Source organism: Enhydra lutris, unplaced genomic scaffold, assembly GCF_002288905.1.
Source record: "Enhydra lutris kenyoni isolate GAN:26980312 unplaced genomic scaffold, ASM228890v2 scaffoldscaffold9, whole genome shotgun sequence".
Lineage (NCBI taxonomy): Eukaryota > Metazoa > Chordata > Mammalia > Carnivora > Mustelidae > Enhydra > Enhydra lutris.
Window position 1 is genome coordinate 13617356 of NW_019154093.1, and position 18045 is coordinate 13635400.

Consider the following 18045-nt stretch of genomic DNA (forward strand, 5'->3'; position numbering starts at 1 on the left):
AAGCCACCCACAGGTACAGCACTCCCAGGAGGCAGCCTGGGCTTCAGACAAGGCATCATGCCTTCTCTTTTGCTACTGATGTGAAGAAGATGAGCATAACTAAGCCACAATACCAGTGCTTCTCCAACTTAAATGGGTGTTCAAATCACCTGGGGATTTGGTCAAGTGCAGATTCTGTTTTAGTAGGTCTGGGTTGGGGCCTAAGATTCTGCATTTTTTTAAAGATTTTATTATTTATGTATTTGACAGAGAGGAAGAGCTCAAATAGGCAGAGGGAGAGGGAGAGGGTGAAGCAGGCTCCCCGCTGAGCAGAGAGCAGGTTCGATCCCAGGACCCTGCGATCATGATCTGAGCTGAAGGGAGACGCCCAACTGACTGAGCCACTCAGGCACCCCAGATTCTGCATTTCTAACAGGCACCCAGGCAATGCTGTTGCTGTTGGTCTACAGGCTATACTTTGAGTAACACAGGACAAGAGGCAGCCCTGGAGGCTCCCCACGAGGGAGGGTGCACGTCCAGTTCCAGAGAATGTGTTTGTGCACAAAGTTACAGAAGCCGTTCAAGTGGAAACAGCCACCATTTTGTTATGGCTGTGAGGCAGTCCTTTCCCGATGGACTACACCTTCCAGCAGCATGGTGTAGCTGCTTGGCGCTCAGGCTCTGAAGCTTGACCTCCTTAGCTTGACCTCTCAGTCGGTCTGTGATCTTGGGCAAATCTTTTAATGGCTCCGCCTCTCAGTCTCTCTAGTGGAAATAATACTAATGGGAGGATGATCTGAGTGAATAGATATGAAGTCCTTAGTAAGTGCTCAGTAAATGTGGTTATTCTTGTTGATAATACACCCTTCTATAATAGTTGACATGGTCACACACAGGGGCTCAGTCTCCTGGTTCACGGTCAAAAAGTTGACCCCCATCTCCCTCCCACCAAAAGGCCTATATCTTCTCTTTCAAATCCCTCCTCCCCTCCTGCCCACTCCCACTCCCCCTCCCCTGGCCTCTGGCCCCAGTGTGGTCGGAATGGGCCCCAAAGGGGCAGGGACAGGGACAGGACGTGGGGCTGTATCTGACAGGAACCTGAGGGGTTGGCCTGGGAGGGGATTGGGGCCCAGTTTCCTGAGGGGAGGATGGGCTAAGCCAGGCACACAGTGCCGGAGAAGATGCCCTCCTGGGCCCTCTTGGCGGTCACCTCCTGCCTCCTCCTGGCCCCCCAAAATCTGGCACAAGTCACCAACCAAGGTGAGGTGTGTGGAGGGTGGAGATCACCTATTCCCAGGAAGAGGGAGTCCTGGGGGGGTGCAAGGTAGGAGGCTCCCACCAGCCCCTTTACTCTTGCCCATAAACATGCGTGGGAGCACCCTGAGCTCAACTCACCAGCTGTTCCTCAGATGCCTCCTTTCTGGCCTCGGATTCAGAGCCCCTGAACTGTTTCTCTCGAACATTTGAGGACCTCACTTGCTTCTGGGATGAGGAAGAGGCAGCACCCAATGGAACATACCAGCTGCTGTATGCCTACCCAGGGTATGTGCTGGGCTGTGTCATGCTCCCCTGTGTCTGTCCTGTCCTCGCCTCAGCTGAGCCCAGCTCCTGTAGCTTCCCTGCCTTTGGCCCTATCAGAGACTATTCCAAGTACATGCCCTCAGTAACCATTTAATAAACAGGAGTGCTTTGGATGGCCCCAGTTCTGGTCCCTGCATAATCCCTAAGCCCACCTATGCCAGGCACTGAGTTCAAAAATGGCAGTAATGGAAATCGAAGTTGGGCTTGGGCCCATGATGTCATGGTGGCCGTGTAGGTGGAGCAGACTTCTCCTATACCCACAGGGAGAAGCCCCGTGCCTGCCCACTGAGTTTCAAGAGCGTGCCCCCCTTTGGAACCCGATACGTGTGTCAGTTTCCAGCCCAGGATGAAGTTCGCCTCTTCTTTCCGCTGCACCTCTGGGTGAAGAACGTGTTTCTGAACCAGACTCTGACCCAGCGTGTGCTCTTTGTGGATAGTGTAGGTAAGGGCCATCCTCCTGTCACCCTGGCCCCTCTGTCTGCTGTCCTCAGCCAGCTCCTAGGATCAGACTGGTCTGTGCTCTTTTAGGGCAATGTGGATGCCCTTCATTACCAGACCACCAGAGGCACCTCGAGACCCCCTTATCATTCTTCACATCCAGAACTAGATTTCATTTCACACCAGAGACAAACCTATGCTCCTATCCCATCATTAACCTATTCGTTGAGTAATTCAACAGTTACAGAATACCTACTGTGTGTCAGGCACTGTGCAGGGTGACAAGGATACAGAGATGAAGAGATCCCTGTTCTTGAAAGCACTGAGTCTAACAAAGCCGCAGTGAGGTCACTGTTCTCATGAGGAAAGGAAAACAGGATAAGGAGCCTCCTTGCCCTGGCCTACAAGAGAACAGTGGCCTGTGATCTTCTAGAATCCAGGGGCTGCCCCCAACCCAGCTGCAGCTCCCCTCTCTACAGTCCATGGGTTGAACCATCTGCTATGGCACTCAGAGAGTTCTGGTGTACCCTGTCTTGCCCCCAGGCTTGCCAGCTCCCCCAGATATCATTAAGGCTTCAGGCGGGATCCAACCAGGGGAACTTCAGATCAGCTGGGAGACCCCAGCTCCTGAAATCAGTGATTTCCTGAGGCATGAACTTCGCTATGGCCCCAAGGATCCCAGGAATTCCATTGGTCCCACAGTCATGCAGCTGCTGCCCACAGAAACCTGCTGTCCAGTTCTGCAGAGACTAAACCTGGTCCCAGCTCTGCACCAGCCTCCATGTGCTCAGCCCATGATGCCCCAACAGGATGGACCAGAGCAGACGTCCCCAACTAGAGAAGTATCCTGGCCTTCTGCCCCACCTCTTATCTCCTACCCTAAAATTTGCCCAGGGGATTCCATACTTTGGGGATTCCAGACTGGGTTGGTCCTTGGAAAGTTAGTATGGGCTTGGGAGTGATGTTTATTTAGGTATCTCCCACTTTGGGTCATTCACACCAACAAAACTGAGTGTTTCAGGCCTAAAAAGTTCTGGACACCACCTGAAACCCACTGACCTGGCCCCTAGTCTATGTGCATTATCTATCCAGTGAGGAAGTGGCCATCTTTCCACAGGTATGCTGTGGAGCTTCAAATATAAGAGATGGAGGCTGTCTCGGTTGAGGCAGACCTAGATTCTGAGGCTGGGATTCTTCTTCCAAGGCTTCATCTCTAACAGTGAGGAGTGGAAGCTGCCTCATCTCAGGGCTCAAGCCTGGTCAATCCTACTGGCTGCAGCTGCGCAGCCAACCTGATGGGGTCTCCCTCCTTGGTTCCTGGGGTTCCTGGTCCCTCCCTGCAACTGTGGACCTGCCTGGAGATGCAGGTACGTCAACAAAAGAATGGGAAGATGGGGAGAAGATAGAAAAGAACTCTAGAGAGGTCTGGACAGGATATGGAAGCTCTGAGAACCATGGTCCTTCCTAATAACCCCAAACTTGCCACTGGACAGACACAGTGAACTATATTCAGGGAGAGAACAAAGAATGAGGGTAAATATTCCAAGTTACGTATGTAAAGATAGTCTGGCTACCCTACAGAGTGGGAATGTGGTGGCCCTGATGGGACTTTCTTCTGTTAATTCAGTGGAAATTGGACTGCAGTGCTTTACCTTGAACCTGAAGAATGTTACCTGTCAGTGGCAGCAACAGGACCATGCTAGCTCCCAAGGCTTCTTCTTCCACAGCAGGGCTCGGTGCTGCCCCAGAGACAGGTGAGAGCTGAAATTATGATTGAGCTTGATGTCATGGGAGAGAGGCATGATCATGCAGAAAGGGAGTGATTGCTCTTGATCCTCTTCACTCCCCTCCCTTGTCCCCAAACCAACTGCCTTCCATGCTCATGTCTTCCAACAGGTATTTTACCTTCTCAACTTCTTTCCATCCCCATTGGGATGCCTTTGTTTAGTCCAGATTTAATCATATCACCTAGACCTAGACTATATCACCTAGACCACTGCAACAACCTACATTCTCATTCACCCGCAATTTATCCCCCATGCTTCTGACAAACACCTTTGTTAAAAACTCAAACATTGAATGGTCTTCCCCTACTCAAATACATACTGCACCTCTCCACTATCAAATCCAATCCAAACTTCGCCTTCAAGAATTATCACCAAGCACCTCACTAATCTGTCACTCCTCACATATCCAATCTAAAACCAAGTCTTAGGTTTTGTTGTTTTGTTTTGTTTTTCAAATTTTTATTTAAGTTCTAGATAGTTAACATATAGTATAATATTGGTTTCAGGAGTAGAATTTAGTGATTCATCACTTACATATAACATCCAGTGCTCATCATAACAAGTGCCCTCCTTAATCCCCATCACCCATCTAGCCCATCCTCTGCCCAGCTCCCTCTATCTCTTTTTTTTTTTAAGATTATATTTATTCATTTGACAGAGAGAGTTCACAAGTAGGTGGAGAGGCAGGCAGAGAGAGAAAGAGGAGGAAGCAGGCTCCTTGCTGAGAAGAGTGCTTGATGCAGGGCTTGATCCCAGGACCCTGAGATCATGACCTAAACTGAAGGCAGAGGCTTAACCCACTGAGCCACCCAGGTGCCCCCCAGCTCCCTCTATCAACCCTCAGTTTGTTCTCTATCATTAAGAGTCTCTTATGGTTTGCTTCCCTCTCTTTTTTTCCTTCCCATATGTTCATCTATTTTGTTTCTTAAATTCCACATATGAGTGAAGTTATATGGTATTTGTCTTTGACTTATTTTGCTTAGCATAATACACTGTAGCTCCATCCACATCATTGCAAATGGCAAGATTTCATTATTTTGATGGCTGAGTAATATTCCATATATATATATATATATGGAATATATATACACACACAGCATGTCTTCTTTATCCATTCATCAGTCAATGGACATTTGGGCTCTTTCTATAGTTTGGCTATTGTTGATAGTGCTGCTTCTGTAAATATTGGGGTGCATATACTCCTTCAAATCTGTATTTTTGCATCCTTTGGGTAAATACCTAGTAATGCAACTGCTGGGTTGTAGGATACTTCTATTTCTAACTTTTTCAGGAAACTCCATACTCTTTCAGAGTGGCTGCACCAGTTTCCATTCCCACCAACAGTGTAAGAGAGTTCCCCTTTCTCTGCATCCTCGCCGACACCTGTTGTTTTTTGTGTTATTAATTCTGACAGGTATAAGGTGATATTCATTGTGGTTTTGACTTGCATTTCCCTGATGATGAGTGATGTTGAACATCTTTTCATGTGCCTGTTAGCCATCTGTATGTCTTCTTTGGAGAAGTGTCTGTTCATGTCTTCTGCCCATTTCTTGACTGGCTTATTTGTTCTTGGGGTGTTGAGTTTGATAAGTTCTTTGTAGATTTTGGATACTAGCCCTTTATCTGATAAGACATAAGCAAATATCTTCTCCCATCCTGAAGGCTGCCTTTTAGTTTTGTTGACTGTTTCCTTTGCTTTGTGCAGTTTTTATCTTGATGAAATCCCAATAGTTCATTTTTGCTTTTGTTTCCCTTGCCTCTGGCAATGAGTCTAGTAAGAAGTTGCTGCAGCCGATGTCAAAGAGGTTGGTGCCTGTGTTCTCTTCTAGGATTTTGATGGTTTCCTGCCTCACTTTTAGGTCTCTCAAGCATTTTGAATTTATTTCTGTATATGGTGTAAGAAAGTTACGGAGTCTTATTGATTTTACCTATTAAATATCTCTAGAATCTGTCCACTTCTGTTCATCACTGCCATTCCCCTAGTATGAGCCATCATGGTGTCTCACTTGGGCTACTGAGGAGACTTATTATAAGATCACCCCTTAAATCCTCCAAATCATTCTCCACATAGGAGCCAGAGTAGTGATTTTTAAAAGTGCAAAAATGAACATAACACTCTCTGCTCAAAAATCTGCAATAGTGGGGCACCTGGGTGGCTCAGTGGGTTAAAGCCTCTGCTTTCGGCTCAGATCATGATCCCAGGGTCCTGGGATCGAGCCCCACATCAGGCTAGCTGCTCAGCAGGGAGCCTGCTTCCTCCCTTTCTCTCTGCCTGCCTCTCTGCATACTTGTGATCTCTGCCTGTCAAATAAGTAAATAAAATCTTTTTAAAAAATCTGCAATAGCTTCTTATGGCTCTTAGGATTAAAAGAAGAAGAAAAAGAAGAAGAAGAACCCTATTGTGGCATTATAGAGTACTAACAGACTCAGCCCCTGAATACCTTCAGCTTCATCTCACACTATGCTGCCTTTTCCTCTCTATGACTCTTTGGTCCCCTTCTATCTGCCATATTATCTCCTGCTTCTGGGTCTTTGTGCATGCTGTCCACCCAGCCCTCCTTCAGATCTCAACTCAAATGTCACCTTCTCAGGGAACCCTCCCTGATCTTCCTCATCAGGTCCAATAGCACTATTATACATACTTATTGTACCATTTACCTCTCCTTCATAAGTACTTATCATAGTTACAATTTTACATTTATATTTTATGTGGTTATTTCATTGATACCATTCTGTCTCAGAACTCCAGTTGAGAGGGGCTGATCTTGAACATACATGATCCCTAAGAGCAAAGTCAATATCTGCTTTTACTCACTAATGTATTCTTACCTACCACAGTGCCTGGAATTTAGCAGTTAGTCAGAAAAAAAAAAATTGCTAAATTAATGAATAATGAAGAAAACACCATTAACAGTTTTAATGTGCTCTTCCAGTTTTTCTATGTACTTACTCATGTCTATACACAACATTTCATTTTCAGTATGAATTGGAACACATTATATATATAATTGCCAACTTATTTTTTTTTTACTTAAAAATGTATCTTGGAGCCCATCACAAAAAGGCGTAACTGATTCCTTTTAAAAACTGCACAGGTTTCCATAGTCTAGAGGTGCCATGAATGGATTAAAGGGGAACAAAACTGACATCATCATTTCTTCTACCAAAACCTGCTCTTCCTCCTATTGTCCTCCTTCCTACCATCAGCTCAGTCTTCCAGGCCTGACATAGTGATTTCCATGGGCTTCTGCCTTTTCCACACACTCTAGGTCTAATCAGAAACAGTCTTATCATCTCTACCTCTTCAGTATCCCTTGAATCCCTTTTCTCCACCTCCATTGTCACCACCCCGTTTCTGGGCCTTCATCCATAAAAGTGTCCTATTGGATCTCCCTGCATCTTGTCTGTCCTCACAAATTCTTTCCCACAAATTGCAGTTACAGTGATCTTCCCAAAGTACAATGCTAATTATGACAAGTTTCTGTTTAAAATCCCTAAATGTTTCCGTATTACTATAAGATTAAGTTCAAGCTCCTCAGAAAGGCCATAAGATCATACATGATCTTAGTCTGCCCTCTCCCATTTACCACTCACCACCAGGCCCTCTAAGCTAAGGGCATTCTGTTCCACTTAGAATTTCCCCCAAAGCACCCTATCTCTTATCTATGCACAAGCATGTGCCTGGGTTGCCTGTCGGTCCCCTTTGCCTATCCTATTTATAGTCCAAGACCCGGTCTAAGCACTGCCTTGTCCAGGAAGTATTCTCTGACTCTCCCCATCTGGGTTAAATTATCCTCCTTGATACCCACCCCTCCCCAAAGGAGCCCAAACACACCACAGAAAATACCATCTGTCTGTTTTTCTGCCCCTCCCACTGGAATGAGAGCTCCTTGATTATTCTTCTATGTATTCATGCTGCCTAGCACAGTGTCTGCCACATAGTATCAATTATTTGTTGAATAAAGAAGTAAATACATAAATACATTAATAAATAATTTTTGTAAGAGCTAGCCATTTAGGAATTATAATCAGGAAGGAGACATGATTCATCTGTTCAATAAACAATCATTGAGGGTGACTATGCGCCAGGCATTGGGGCTGGAGTGACAGATTAAAAAGTTTCCACATTGTTGGGGCTTCCATTTTAGTTGGGGGGGAAAAGAGGGGTGACAAAGAAGTAAGGTGACCGCGGAACAGGTTATATGATAGAGATTAAGTAGGAGGATGGGGGGTGGGTGCTAGTCTAGACTCTGTGGTCAGAGAACGCCAGGAGCCCTAAATGGCAAAAAAAAGAATGAGTCACATGGAGATCTGGAGTCAGAGCAATCAAGGGCAAGGTGTAGCGCAAAGGCATTGCATGGGGGCATATTTACAGCACAGCAAGAAGGCCCATGTCGGTGAGAAGCGGCAAGCTGGATTAAGAATTGTAGGAGACAGAATGGCCAGGTAGGGAAGAAGTAAAGCATATCGGGCCCTGCATGGAGCTTAGATTTCATTCAAGGGGGGACGGGGAGCCACTGAAGGATCTCAGGCAGAAGAGTGATGTGATGTGACTTTTCTTGCAAAAAGGTGTATTTCTCTGTGAAATGATGAAGAAGGAAAGGTGGCAGAATCACCAGTTAGAAGCTGGCCTTACTCCAGGCTAGAGACAGAGGTGGCTCATGGAATACCATGGGAAAAAGTCAAACAAATGGACAGATTTGTGATCTCTTCTGGACATTATCAGATTAAAATTTTGGAAGCAAATTCTGGTGGCCATATGGAGAACAAACTCCACAAGGGAGTGGTGGAAATGAAGGCAGAAAAGCCAGTTGGGAGGCTGTTGTAATCATCTAATAGTAGAATAACCCAGAGAGAGGTGACTAACAGGTCTGCTGTATGAGATTAAAAATGTGAGGACCTTTGCACCAGAAAGATGAAGGCTCTTTGAAACAATCCTGTGAAGTAAGGATTTTTAACCCATTTTTACAGATGAAGAAGTGGGAGCAGAGATCAGTCATGTACCAGAGTTGTCGACCAAGCCAAGACCTGAGCTCTAGAGCCCAGGCTGTGTCCATGAGTCATCTAGCTCTTTCCTCAAGAGAAAGAGGCTGGACACCAAAGTCAGCTTCAGAAAACAAAACATCGTGGCAGGAAAACAGAGAGAAAGCCTTGGAAGCCCATCCATGGGACGAGTTAGATTATAATCCCTACAGGTCATATCCCTTGTGGGATGGGAATTATCAGGATTAGGCTCAATTGAGTGACTCTATGGGCATGATTCTTAGGGACCCCATCTGGGAGAAGTGTGAAGAGGAGAAAAATCCAGGATTACAGGCCTCCCAGTTCTCCCGCTGCCACTTCAAGTCACAAAACGACAGCATTATTCACATCCTTGTGGAGGTGACCACAGCCCAGGGTGCTGTTCACAGCTACCTGGGCTCCCCTTTCTGGATCCACCAGGCTGGTAAGAACTTCCTTCCCTTCTCCTCCCACGTGCTTCCTGCCCCTACTGGCACTGACCCCACGCCCAGGATCACCGGCTCTGCCACTTTTGACCCATGGCCCTAGTGGCACGATGTCACACGCACAGAAGAGCTTAGGCCAGTCCCTGCTGGCATCCCTGTAGTGCTCATCCCCACTCCAAACTTGCACTGGAGGGAGGTCTCCAGTGGGCAGCTGGAAGTGGAATGGCAACACCCATCATCCTGGGGAGCCCAAGAGACCTGCTATCAGCTCCGCTACACAGGAGAAGGCCATCAAGACTGGAAGGTACGATCGAGGAAAAAATGCCCACAGACTTCACTACACAGAGTACCCCTGAGATTCATCCGGTCTGTTATCAAGAGTGAAGGTATCCATGTATCTGTGTCTGGGTTTCTGTATCTGTGTTGATCTGACTCAACTGGCATCTTAATCTTTCTTTGGCTTTTGACACTGCTGACTATTCCCATTTAAAATTTTCTCTTTCTTTTGCCTTTGGGTTATCAATCTCCCAAGTCTCATACTACTTGTCTGGCTGAACCGTCTCCCTTTTTCCTGGCTCCTCTTTTTCCACCCTTCCTTAATCTGTTGTTCTTCCTATAGTCCCATGCTAGACTTCCTTCTCTTCTCGATAAATATACATGCTCATCCTAGGTAAGTACTTAGAGTTTTGATGACTATGCATTTACCAGCCCAAACTTACATTCCAACACCCAAATGGAAAGAAACTTCTATGCCCTAGGTAAATTACCTAAACTTTGGAAGTCTCCATTTTGTCAAATGGAGATACAATTATCTATCTTCCAGAGTTGTGACAAAAATTAAGTATATAAATATCTAGCATGCTGCTGGCAGATAGAAGGTACTCAATATACAATCGTTAAATATTACTTTCTCTACTTTATTCTTGTTAACCACGTGTATATACAACTTCTTACCAGACAGTGTGCATAAAAGCCCTTGGGGGCATTTCAGACCCAGTATATCCAAAATTAAACTAAACTCATCTTCCTCCCCAAGTTTATTTTACCTTTTCATTGGGGTATGTTCCATTCAAGAAAATACATAGATCTTAAATATACAATTGATCAATTTGTACATGTATACACCCATTTAACCACTACCCAGATCAAGATATAGGTTATTTCTACACCTCAGAAGTTCCTCATGCTCCTTACAGCCACACATACCCCAAGGTAAGCACTGTTCTGACGTCACCATTGATAAGTTCTGACTGTTGTTGAACCTAATAAAGTGAAACCATACAGTATTTCATCCTCAAACTTCTCTGTTCTCTGGCAGTGGTTCTACCACTTACCACTTATCCAAACCTGCAATCACTCTTAACTCTTCTTCCTTTTCCCTTGTCCCTTCCCTCCATTCACCAACACTGAAGTTTGGTTTACTGTACTAGCAGTCCTCAAATCCCTACTACCACTGCCTTAGCTCATCGTTGACCACCCCGCCTGCCCATCCATGCTTTTAGCACACTGAACTACTCTCTAACCCCCAACCAAGCAGCCCAAGCAGCATGCCATGCTTCCTCCTGCTCCTATCCTGCCTTACTTAAATCATCATTATAGCTAATGACTTGTAATTATTTACTGGTTTGCATGCGGTCCTCCTTGGACTTGCGAGGAACCGTGTTTCATCTATCCTTTTCCCCAGTGCTTGGCATATCACCAGCACATCGTAAATGTTTGCTACCTGATGGCTAGTCTCCCTGCTTGTCCACACGATGCTTTTGTTCCCTCTGCTTGGAATCTGTCCTTGCCCCTCAGCACCTAGCATCCGCAGCTGGATGCATGTTACTTGTGAACAGTCCGTTTGGCCCTGAGTATCTGAATGTGCCTGGGGTTTCCGTCGCCTGACCTGGATCGTGGGGAGCACTTCTGGCGGGATGTCCGCGTGCCCCGGTCAGTGTGCGAATGCATTTGTGTCCGGATGAGTGGTCACTTCTCTGTGCAGATGAGGTCTGCGTGCCAGCGTGTGTGCGTGTGCGTGTGCGTGTGCGTGTGTGTGTGTGTCGGGGCGCGTTTCTCTAGGGTCAGCATGCCTCTCTGTCAGGCTCTATCTTGCCAGTTTTCGCTGGGATGCATGTATTTATTCTGTCGGGGCGGCTCTCTGGGAGGGATCCCCGGAGATTCAGAGCGGTAAGCCTTTGGCCAAAAGGATGCCAGGCTGTAGAGGCCCTGACGCCGGCGCCGCGCCGCCGGGAGCCTGCCCACAGGCTCGCTCCCCCTCTGCGCAGGTGCTGGAGCCGCCTCTCGGGGCCCAGCGGGAGACCTTGGAGCTGCGCCCGCGCTCTCGCTACCGCCTACAGCTGCGCGCCAGGCTCCACGGCCCCACCTACCAAGGGCCCTGGAGCGCCTGGTCAGAGCCGGTGCGAGCAGAGACCACCTCCGACTCCGGTGAGCGTCCAGCGGGGAGCAAGGCGCTCTGCGGCTGCGCGAGTGGAGGGGCGCCGGCGCCGGGAGGGGGTAGGGGAGGGGCGGGGGGAGGGGAGGGGCGGGGTCTGGCGGGCCTGGGGGCGGGGCTCCGGCCAGGGGTTGCAGAAGTCTGACTGGTTTTGTCCCTTAGCTTGGATCTCCTTGGTGACCGCTCTGCTCGTGGTGCTGGGCCTCAGCGCCCTCCTGGGCCTGCTGCTGCTGAGGTGGCAGTTTCCTGCGCACTACAGGTACCGCCCCGGTCACTCAGGAGACGGGCGGGGCCGGAGGCCTCTAAGCAAGCTTCCCAGGGTTACCCTACGACACCTGCTCTCCCGAGGACCAAGGACCGCATGTCCACACCTGTGGCTTCAGCCACTTCCTGCACGTCTCCCCTGGGAGTCGCACCGCTTCCTTACACGCTAACATGCCCGCTCTACCGGACCCCTCAAACAACCCCACCTCCTGGCTCCTCATCTCAGTAACAGGGCTGCTGTCCACTCATCATCCAAACCCGGACTCTAGGCACCTCCCTTCCCTTTTATGCAGGCCCGCCTCGTCTGCCCATTCCACCTCCAAAATGTCGCTCGAACAATGGTCCCCTTTTTTAGCCCTACAAACACTACCCGGCTCGCTGAAACAGAGCCGCTTCACCCTCCAATCTGGTCTCACACAGCCACCCAAATGATCTTCCTAAAAAGCACAAATGAACTTGTCACTCCCCTCCTTAAGTCTCATTACTAATTCTGAGGATAGAGTCCAGACTCTGGAATGACAGGCAAGGCTCTGTAAAATCTGGCCCCTGCCAGTCTTTCCACCCCTTCCCACCCTGTGCATCAGCCTTGCCAAACTGTTGGTGATTCCTCCATAAGCCCCCTGGTTTTACTTCTCAGTGCCATTGCATACGATGTTCCCTTTGCTGGGGATATGTTCCCTCCATGACTTCTATCCCTTTATCTTTAAATAACCTTCTCCACCAAATCCTAGAAACCTTTCCTAAACTCTCCCCTATTGGCTACTCTCTTTGTGCCCCAGTACAGACTTCTATCACAGTACCAGTAGCATTTCATGGTATTTATTTCTTTTTTTTTAAAGATTTTATTTATTTATTTGACAGAGAAAGAGAGATCACAAGCAGGCAGACAGGCAGGCAGAGGGGAGGGGGAAGCAGTCTCCCTGCTGAGCAGAGAGCCTGATATCAGGACCCTGAGATCATGACCTGAGCTGAAGACAGAGGCTTAACCCACTGAGCCACCTAGGCGCCCCGGTATTTATATCTTTATATGTCTTCCCTATACCTTATGTGATCATCTTTAAATCCTCAGCACTCAGCACAGTGCTTGCCAAATAGCACACCCTTAAAAAAATGCTATTAATGACTTGTTTATGTGGGAAGACTAAGGCTGAAGAGAAATGTCATTGGAAGTTATAAACATGAGAATAGAAAAGTAAAACAAAACAAACACACACAAGGATACAATCCATACCACCTCAGTCCTTCTGTTGGTAACATCTCTTGGTTCTTAAAGACTCATCTCAGAAGACAACTCCTCCAGGCAGCCTCCCTTGGTGACCCTAGACTAGGTTAGATGTCCCTCCTTTCTGCTCCCATCTCTCCTTGAACATGTCTTTCTTTTAATTTTTAATTCACTCCTCTGTGTGAGCAGACCACATTATAGCCTCTGTGCAGGTAGTCAGAGCCAACAAAAAAGTTGGGGTAGAAGAGGAAGATGATGAACCAGGTGAACTCAGTTCCTTGTCCCCAATTTGCCAGATAAATCACTCCTCCCCTGGAGAGATATGAGTGAGGTCACAGAAGAACCCTGAAATGTTGTTCAACTGAAGTCTTTCCATGTGGAAATATGAGCCTAAAGAATTGCAGGGTCCCCCAACTTACCTTAATCTATACTCTTCCCAGAGAGACCACCTTCCCCAGTAACTTAGCAATAAGCCCCTCTGGTTCTCTTCATTTACCCACTCAACTAATTTCTTGAGGACCTACTATGAGCCAGACAGTATTCTATCCCCCAGAGATAGAGGACTGAGCAAACAAAGTCTTTGTTCTCATGGAGTTGATATTCTAGTGGATCGATACAAACACAAACCCGTGGGATAATATAATGTGTTTACAATAAGTCAAGAGCTATAAAGAAAAATAAAGCAGAGCAGGAAATGGACTGGGAAAGGAGGTGGGAATATTTTAGACATGGCGGTCAGGGAAGACTTCTCTCTTAGGATGACATTTGAGTAGAGACTTAAATGAAATGAGGGAACGAATCAAGAGGTGCAGAAAATAGCAAGCACAAAGACCCTGAAGCAGGGATATTTGAGGACACTCAAACCACTTTTTGAACCCCTCACCTCTGACTCCCCTTTCCCACCTTTTCACCTATGCCCCCCTACCTTATCTTATTGCCTTGACTACAGTCTTACTTCTCCAAGCCTTATTACCTAACCTCAGGTTCAACCCTTCATCACCTCAGTGGTTTCCTCCTCCCTTCCAATTCACTCCTGTGACTCAGTCTCCTCTTCCTTCTCCCCAAGGAGCCTGAAGCATGCCCTGTGGCCCTCCCTTCCAGACCTGCACCGGGTCCTAGGCCAGTACCTTAGGGATACTGCAGCGCTGAGTCCGGTGAGTGAATTCCCTTCTCCAGTCTCCAGTATCAGCCCTGCCTGGAGTTGGATCCTTGCCCCATTGCACACTTTTCCAAGGCCCTTGGCCACCAGCCTACCATCCCTGGGCCCTATGCCCAGCTAACCCTCCTTCCTGTATAGTCCAGGTCCCCCTCCCCACTGCACCTGCTCTAATCCAGAATCCTTTCCCCTCATTTCTCCCAGCCCAAGGCTGCAGTCTCGGATGCTTTTGAGGAGGTGGAACCCAGCCCCCTTGAAATTCTACCCAAGTCCTCAGAGAAGATCTCCATGGCCCTGTGTTCCTCCCAGGCCCAGATGGACTACCGAGGATTGCCCCCTTCTTGCCTGGGGACCATGCCCCTGTGTGTGTGCCCACCCATGGCTGAGTCGGGGTCCTACTGCACCACCCACATTGCCAACCATTCCTACTTACCTCTGAGCTGCTGGCAGGGCCCTCTCTCCCCATACCCTGGACAGATCCAAACTGGCCAGACCTCTTTTCCCAACCTCCCTACCCACCCCATCCCCTCAACACAAACATCTCAGACCTCACGTCCATCCCCCTCTGTCTGTCCTCATAGTTGGGCTCCCTGACACTGACAATATTTGGTACTGCTGCAGACATAAAGCCAAGACTCTCCCTCCTCACGCCAGGTTCATTTGACTAAGCTCCTCTAACTCACCTGCTTTTTCTCTCCTCCCTAATGCTCCACTCCTTGAAAAGACATCTCCACATCCCCACTTCCCATTTGATCTTCAGACGGCTTCAGTTCATTCCCCTGCTTTGCTAAGGAAACAACTCAGGCAGGGTTCACATCAAATATTGTGATTGCACAATCTGGTAGGATCTTGTCAATCCTCAATTTATTTGATCTCTCTATGGCATCTGTCATCGTGACTACTCATTCCTCCTTTAAATTCTCTCCTACCTTGGCTTCTATAGTATCACCCTCTCTCCTGGCTCTGAGTATACGAGTAGTTAAAAGCATAAACTCTGGAGTCAGAGCTGGGTTCAATTCCTCTCTTACCCACTTGCTAGCTGTGTGACCTTGGGCATATAACTTAAAGTCTTTGCACCCTGATTTTCTCATCTATAAAACAGGGATAATGCCAGAAACTCACAGATTTGTGAAGAGGATAAGTGAGCTAGTCTAAGTGCCTAGGACGTAGTATGTTTATATCTGAACTACTGTAATTATTCCTTCCTGTTCTCTTATCCTGGCATCTCTCCCACCCCTTAATTACTGTAGTTCCTCAAGAGTCCACTGCCTTTCCTGTAAGCTGACCACTGCAAAGTTCTTATCTCCGGCCCTGACTTCTGTCATCCCTGTGCTTCTTTATGCAAATAACTGTTTACTTGCTGGCTCCTACTACTAGGCTGTGAGCTCCTTGAGGGCCAGGGCTGTGATTTAGTTGTCTTTCCCCACCACCAAGATCAGTGCTTGGTGCATGATAGTAGGCTTTCAATAAATGTTTTCTAAATGAAGGAAATCTTTATGGATAGTGCTACCTTCACCCCATGCCAAGCGCCCTCATCCTCTAGGCCCTTCATTTGCAGCAGTAAATGTGTTTAGGCTGGAGGAAATTGGATGGCTCCGTCAGTTAAGTGTCTGCCTTCCACTCAGGTCCTGATCTCAGGGTTCTGGGATCAAGCCCCATACTGAGCCCCATATTGGGCTCCCTGCTTGGTGGGGGGTCTATTTCTCTTTCTCCCTTTGCCTTCCCTCCTTGTGCATGCATACACACACACACTCTCTCTCTCTCTCAGATAAATAAATAAAATCTTTAAAAAAGAATGTGCTTAGGCCATTCTGGTTATGGATTCCCCTTACTCATTCAAATTCGCAAAAATGTGGTATTTTTTTGTTTGTTCCAGACATACCCACTGTATTAATCAGGGTCTTGGCAGAAATAGATACACACTCAAATTGGGCATCTTGATGAGAGTTTAATAAAGGGCATATTTGTAAAGATAAGGTTTTAGGAAAACCCTCAAGAAAGAGTGCAGTACCCCAGGGCTAACCAGAGCTGGGAGTTGGTACCACCCCTAGGCATCCAGGGGTAAGGGGCGATTGTGGTTACTAGATCTAGAGAGTCACTCTAAGAGAAGGTTGCCTGACTGGAGTGGTGACCTTTGATAGAGAGCCAAACTGTGAGGACATGGTAGCGAGGGATTCAGGGGAATACATAGCTTAGACCCCCTCTCCCTCCGCCCTCTGTTCTCCTCTGTATTAGTTTGTCAGCACTGCCCTAACAAAGGACCACAAAGCTGGTGGCTTAAACAACAGAAATGTACCATCTCATAGTTCTAGAGGCTAGAAGTTCAAGGTGTCATTAGGGTTGGTTCCTTCTGAGAGCTGTGAGGAAGAGTCTGTTCATGCCTCTCCACTAGCTTCTAGCAGTTCCCTGGCAATCTTGGTATTCCTTGGCTTGTAGATGTATCACCCTCATCTCTGTCTTTATCTTCACATGGCATTTTCCTTGTGTGTCTGTGTTCAAGCTTTCCCATTTTATAAAGACACCAGTTTCACTAGATTGAATGACCTAAATTACCTCACCCAAATGACCTCATCTTCACTAATTACATCTGCCATGATCTTATTTTCCAAATAAGGTTCCGCTGTGGAGTACTGGAGCTTAGGAATTCAACATATGAATTTGAGGGGGGGGGAAATGTAATCCATAGTATCCTTCCATTGGTGGAATCCAAACAGAAACCAAAGCCCAAGGGAATCCATTGATATAAGCCCTATACCTCAGCCTCACAAGGCACAGGCCGTGGGAGAGATGGATGTAAGAGTAGGTCTGAGTGGGACAGATGGAGGATATCCAATATACTCATTTTCCATATTTCCTTCCCCTAGCCATGGTCAAGGCTCCGACTGCAGTGCTAGGGACTCAAGACAAGGATTGAGATCCAAACCACTGAACTTCTCATCTTGTCACTCACTCGGCCATCATGTCCTGACCACTTTTGCTTCCTAGGGTCCATCTCCTCTGTCTCCACTGAACTATTGCTACAGCCTTCTAACTAATATCTTTGCCTCCAGTATTTCTCTTTAAACCCAACCTGTATGCTGCTTCCAGATTGATCTTCCTATTCATCCCACTCCATACCCCTGAATCTCCAGCTTCACTCCACAGCAGCTGATCTCTTCTTCATCTAGTCTTTTCCTATGTTAGGATTAAAAGTATCAAAATAATACCAAGCACATAGTCAAAACTCAATGTTTATTGAGCTATTTGTATTATCATCCCAACTGTGCTGGTCTACCATCTAGATGTCACCTATATTTTATTCCTTCCATGCCCTTTGCTTTCCTAGACTCAAGTCCTTTATGTGGGAGTTCTTCCATCTAACCAGTTCCTTGGCTTCTAATTACACATCTCTAAAGCCTTGTTCTCCTTCCCTCAGTGTAAAAGGAAGTGATCTTTCTTTCCTAGACCGGAAAGCTCCCTGTGTTTTCTATCCCATTTCTTCCTGGGTAAGGTAACCCAGGCACCTTGTTCTATCAGCTGGCCTTTGCTCACCTTCATTCATTTCGCTTGGCTCTTTCGCCTTCACCTTCAAACATGCATCAGCCTCTTGGTACTGGTTCCCTTAGGTTCCCATGCACTGCCCCTTTCTCAATGCCAAATTTCTCACGCAAGTATCCCATGCTTGCTGCCTCTACACTCTCCCCATCCCCAGCCTTTTTTCTGCAGCCCCTTCCCCCAAGCACACACTTTTCTGATCC

At 47.3% G+C, this 18045-nt stretch overlaps 1 protein-coding gene across 1 annotated transcript; it reads left to right on the plus strand.

Annotated features, from left to right (window-relative positions):
- Window positions 1-1160: 1160 nt before the first annotated feature.
- On the plus strand, window positions 1161-15722 carry LOC111143522 (MPL proto-oncogene, thrombopoietin receptor). Its single transcript, XM_022497336.1, has 12 exons — window positions 1161-1239; window positions 1389-1521; window positions 1824-2002; window positions 2542-2840; window positions 3203-3365; window positions 3626-3752; window positions 9053-9231; window positions 9394-9536; window positions 11500-11659; window positions 11829-11925; window positions 14219-14306; window positions 14513-15722. Exons 1-12 carry the CDS (start codon window positions 1161-1163, stop codon window positions 14900-14902), a joined length of 2037 nt encoding a protein of 678 aa, XP_022353044.1. The 3' UTR covers window positions 14903-15722.
- Window positions 15723-18045: the final 2323 nt, after the last annotated feature.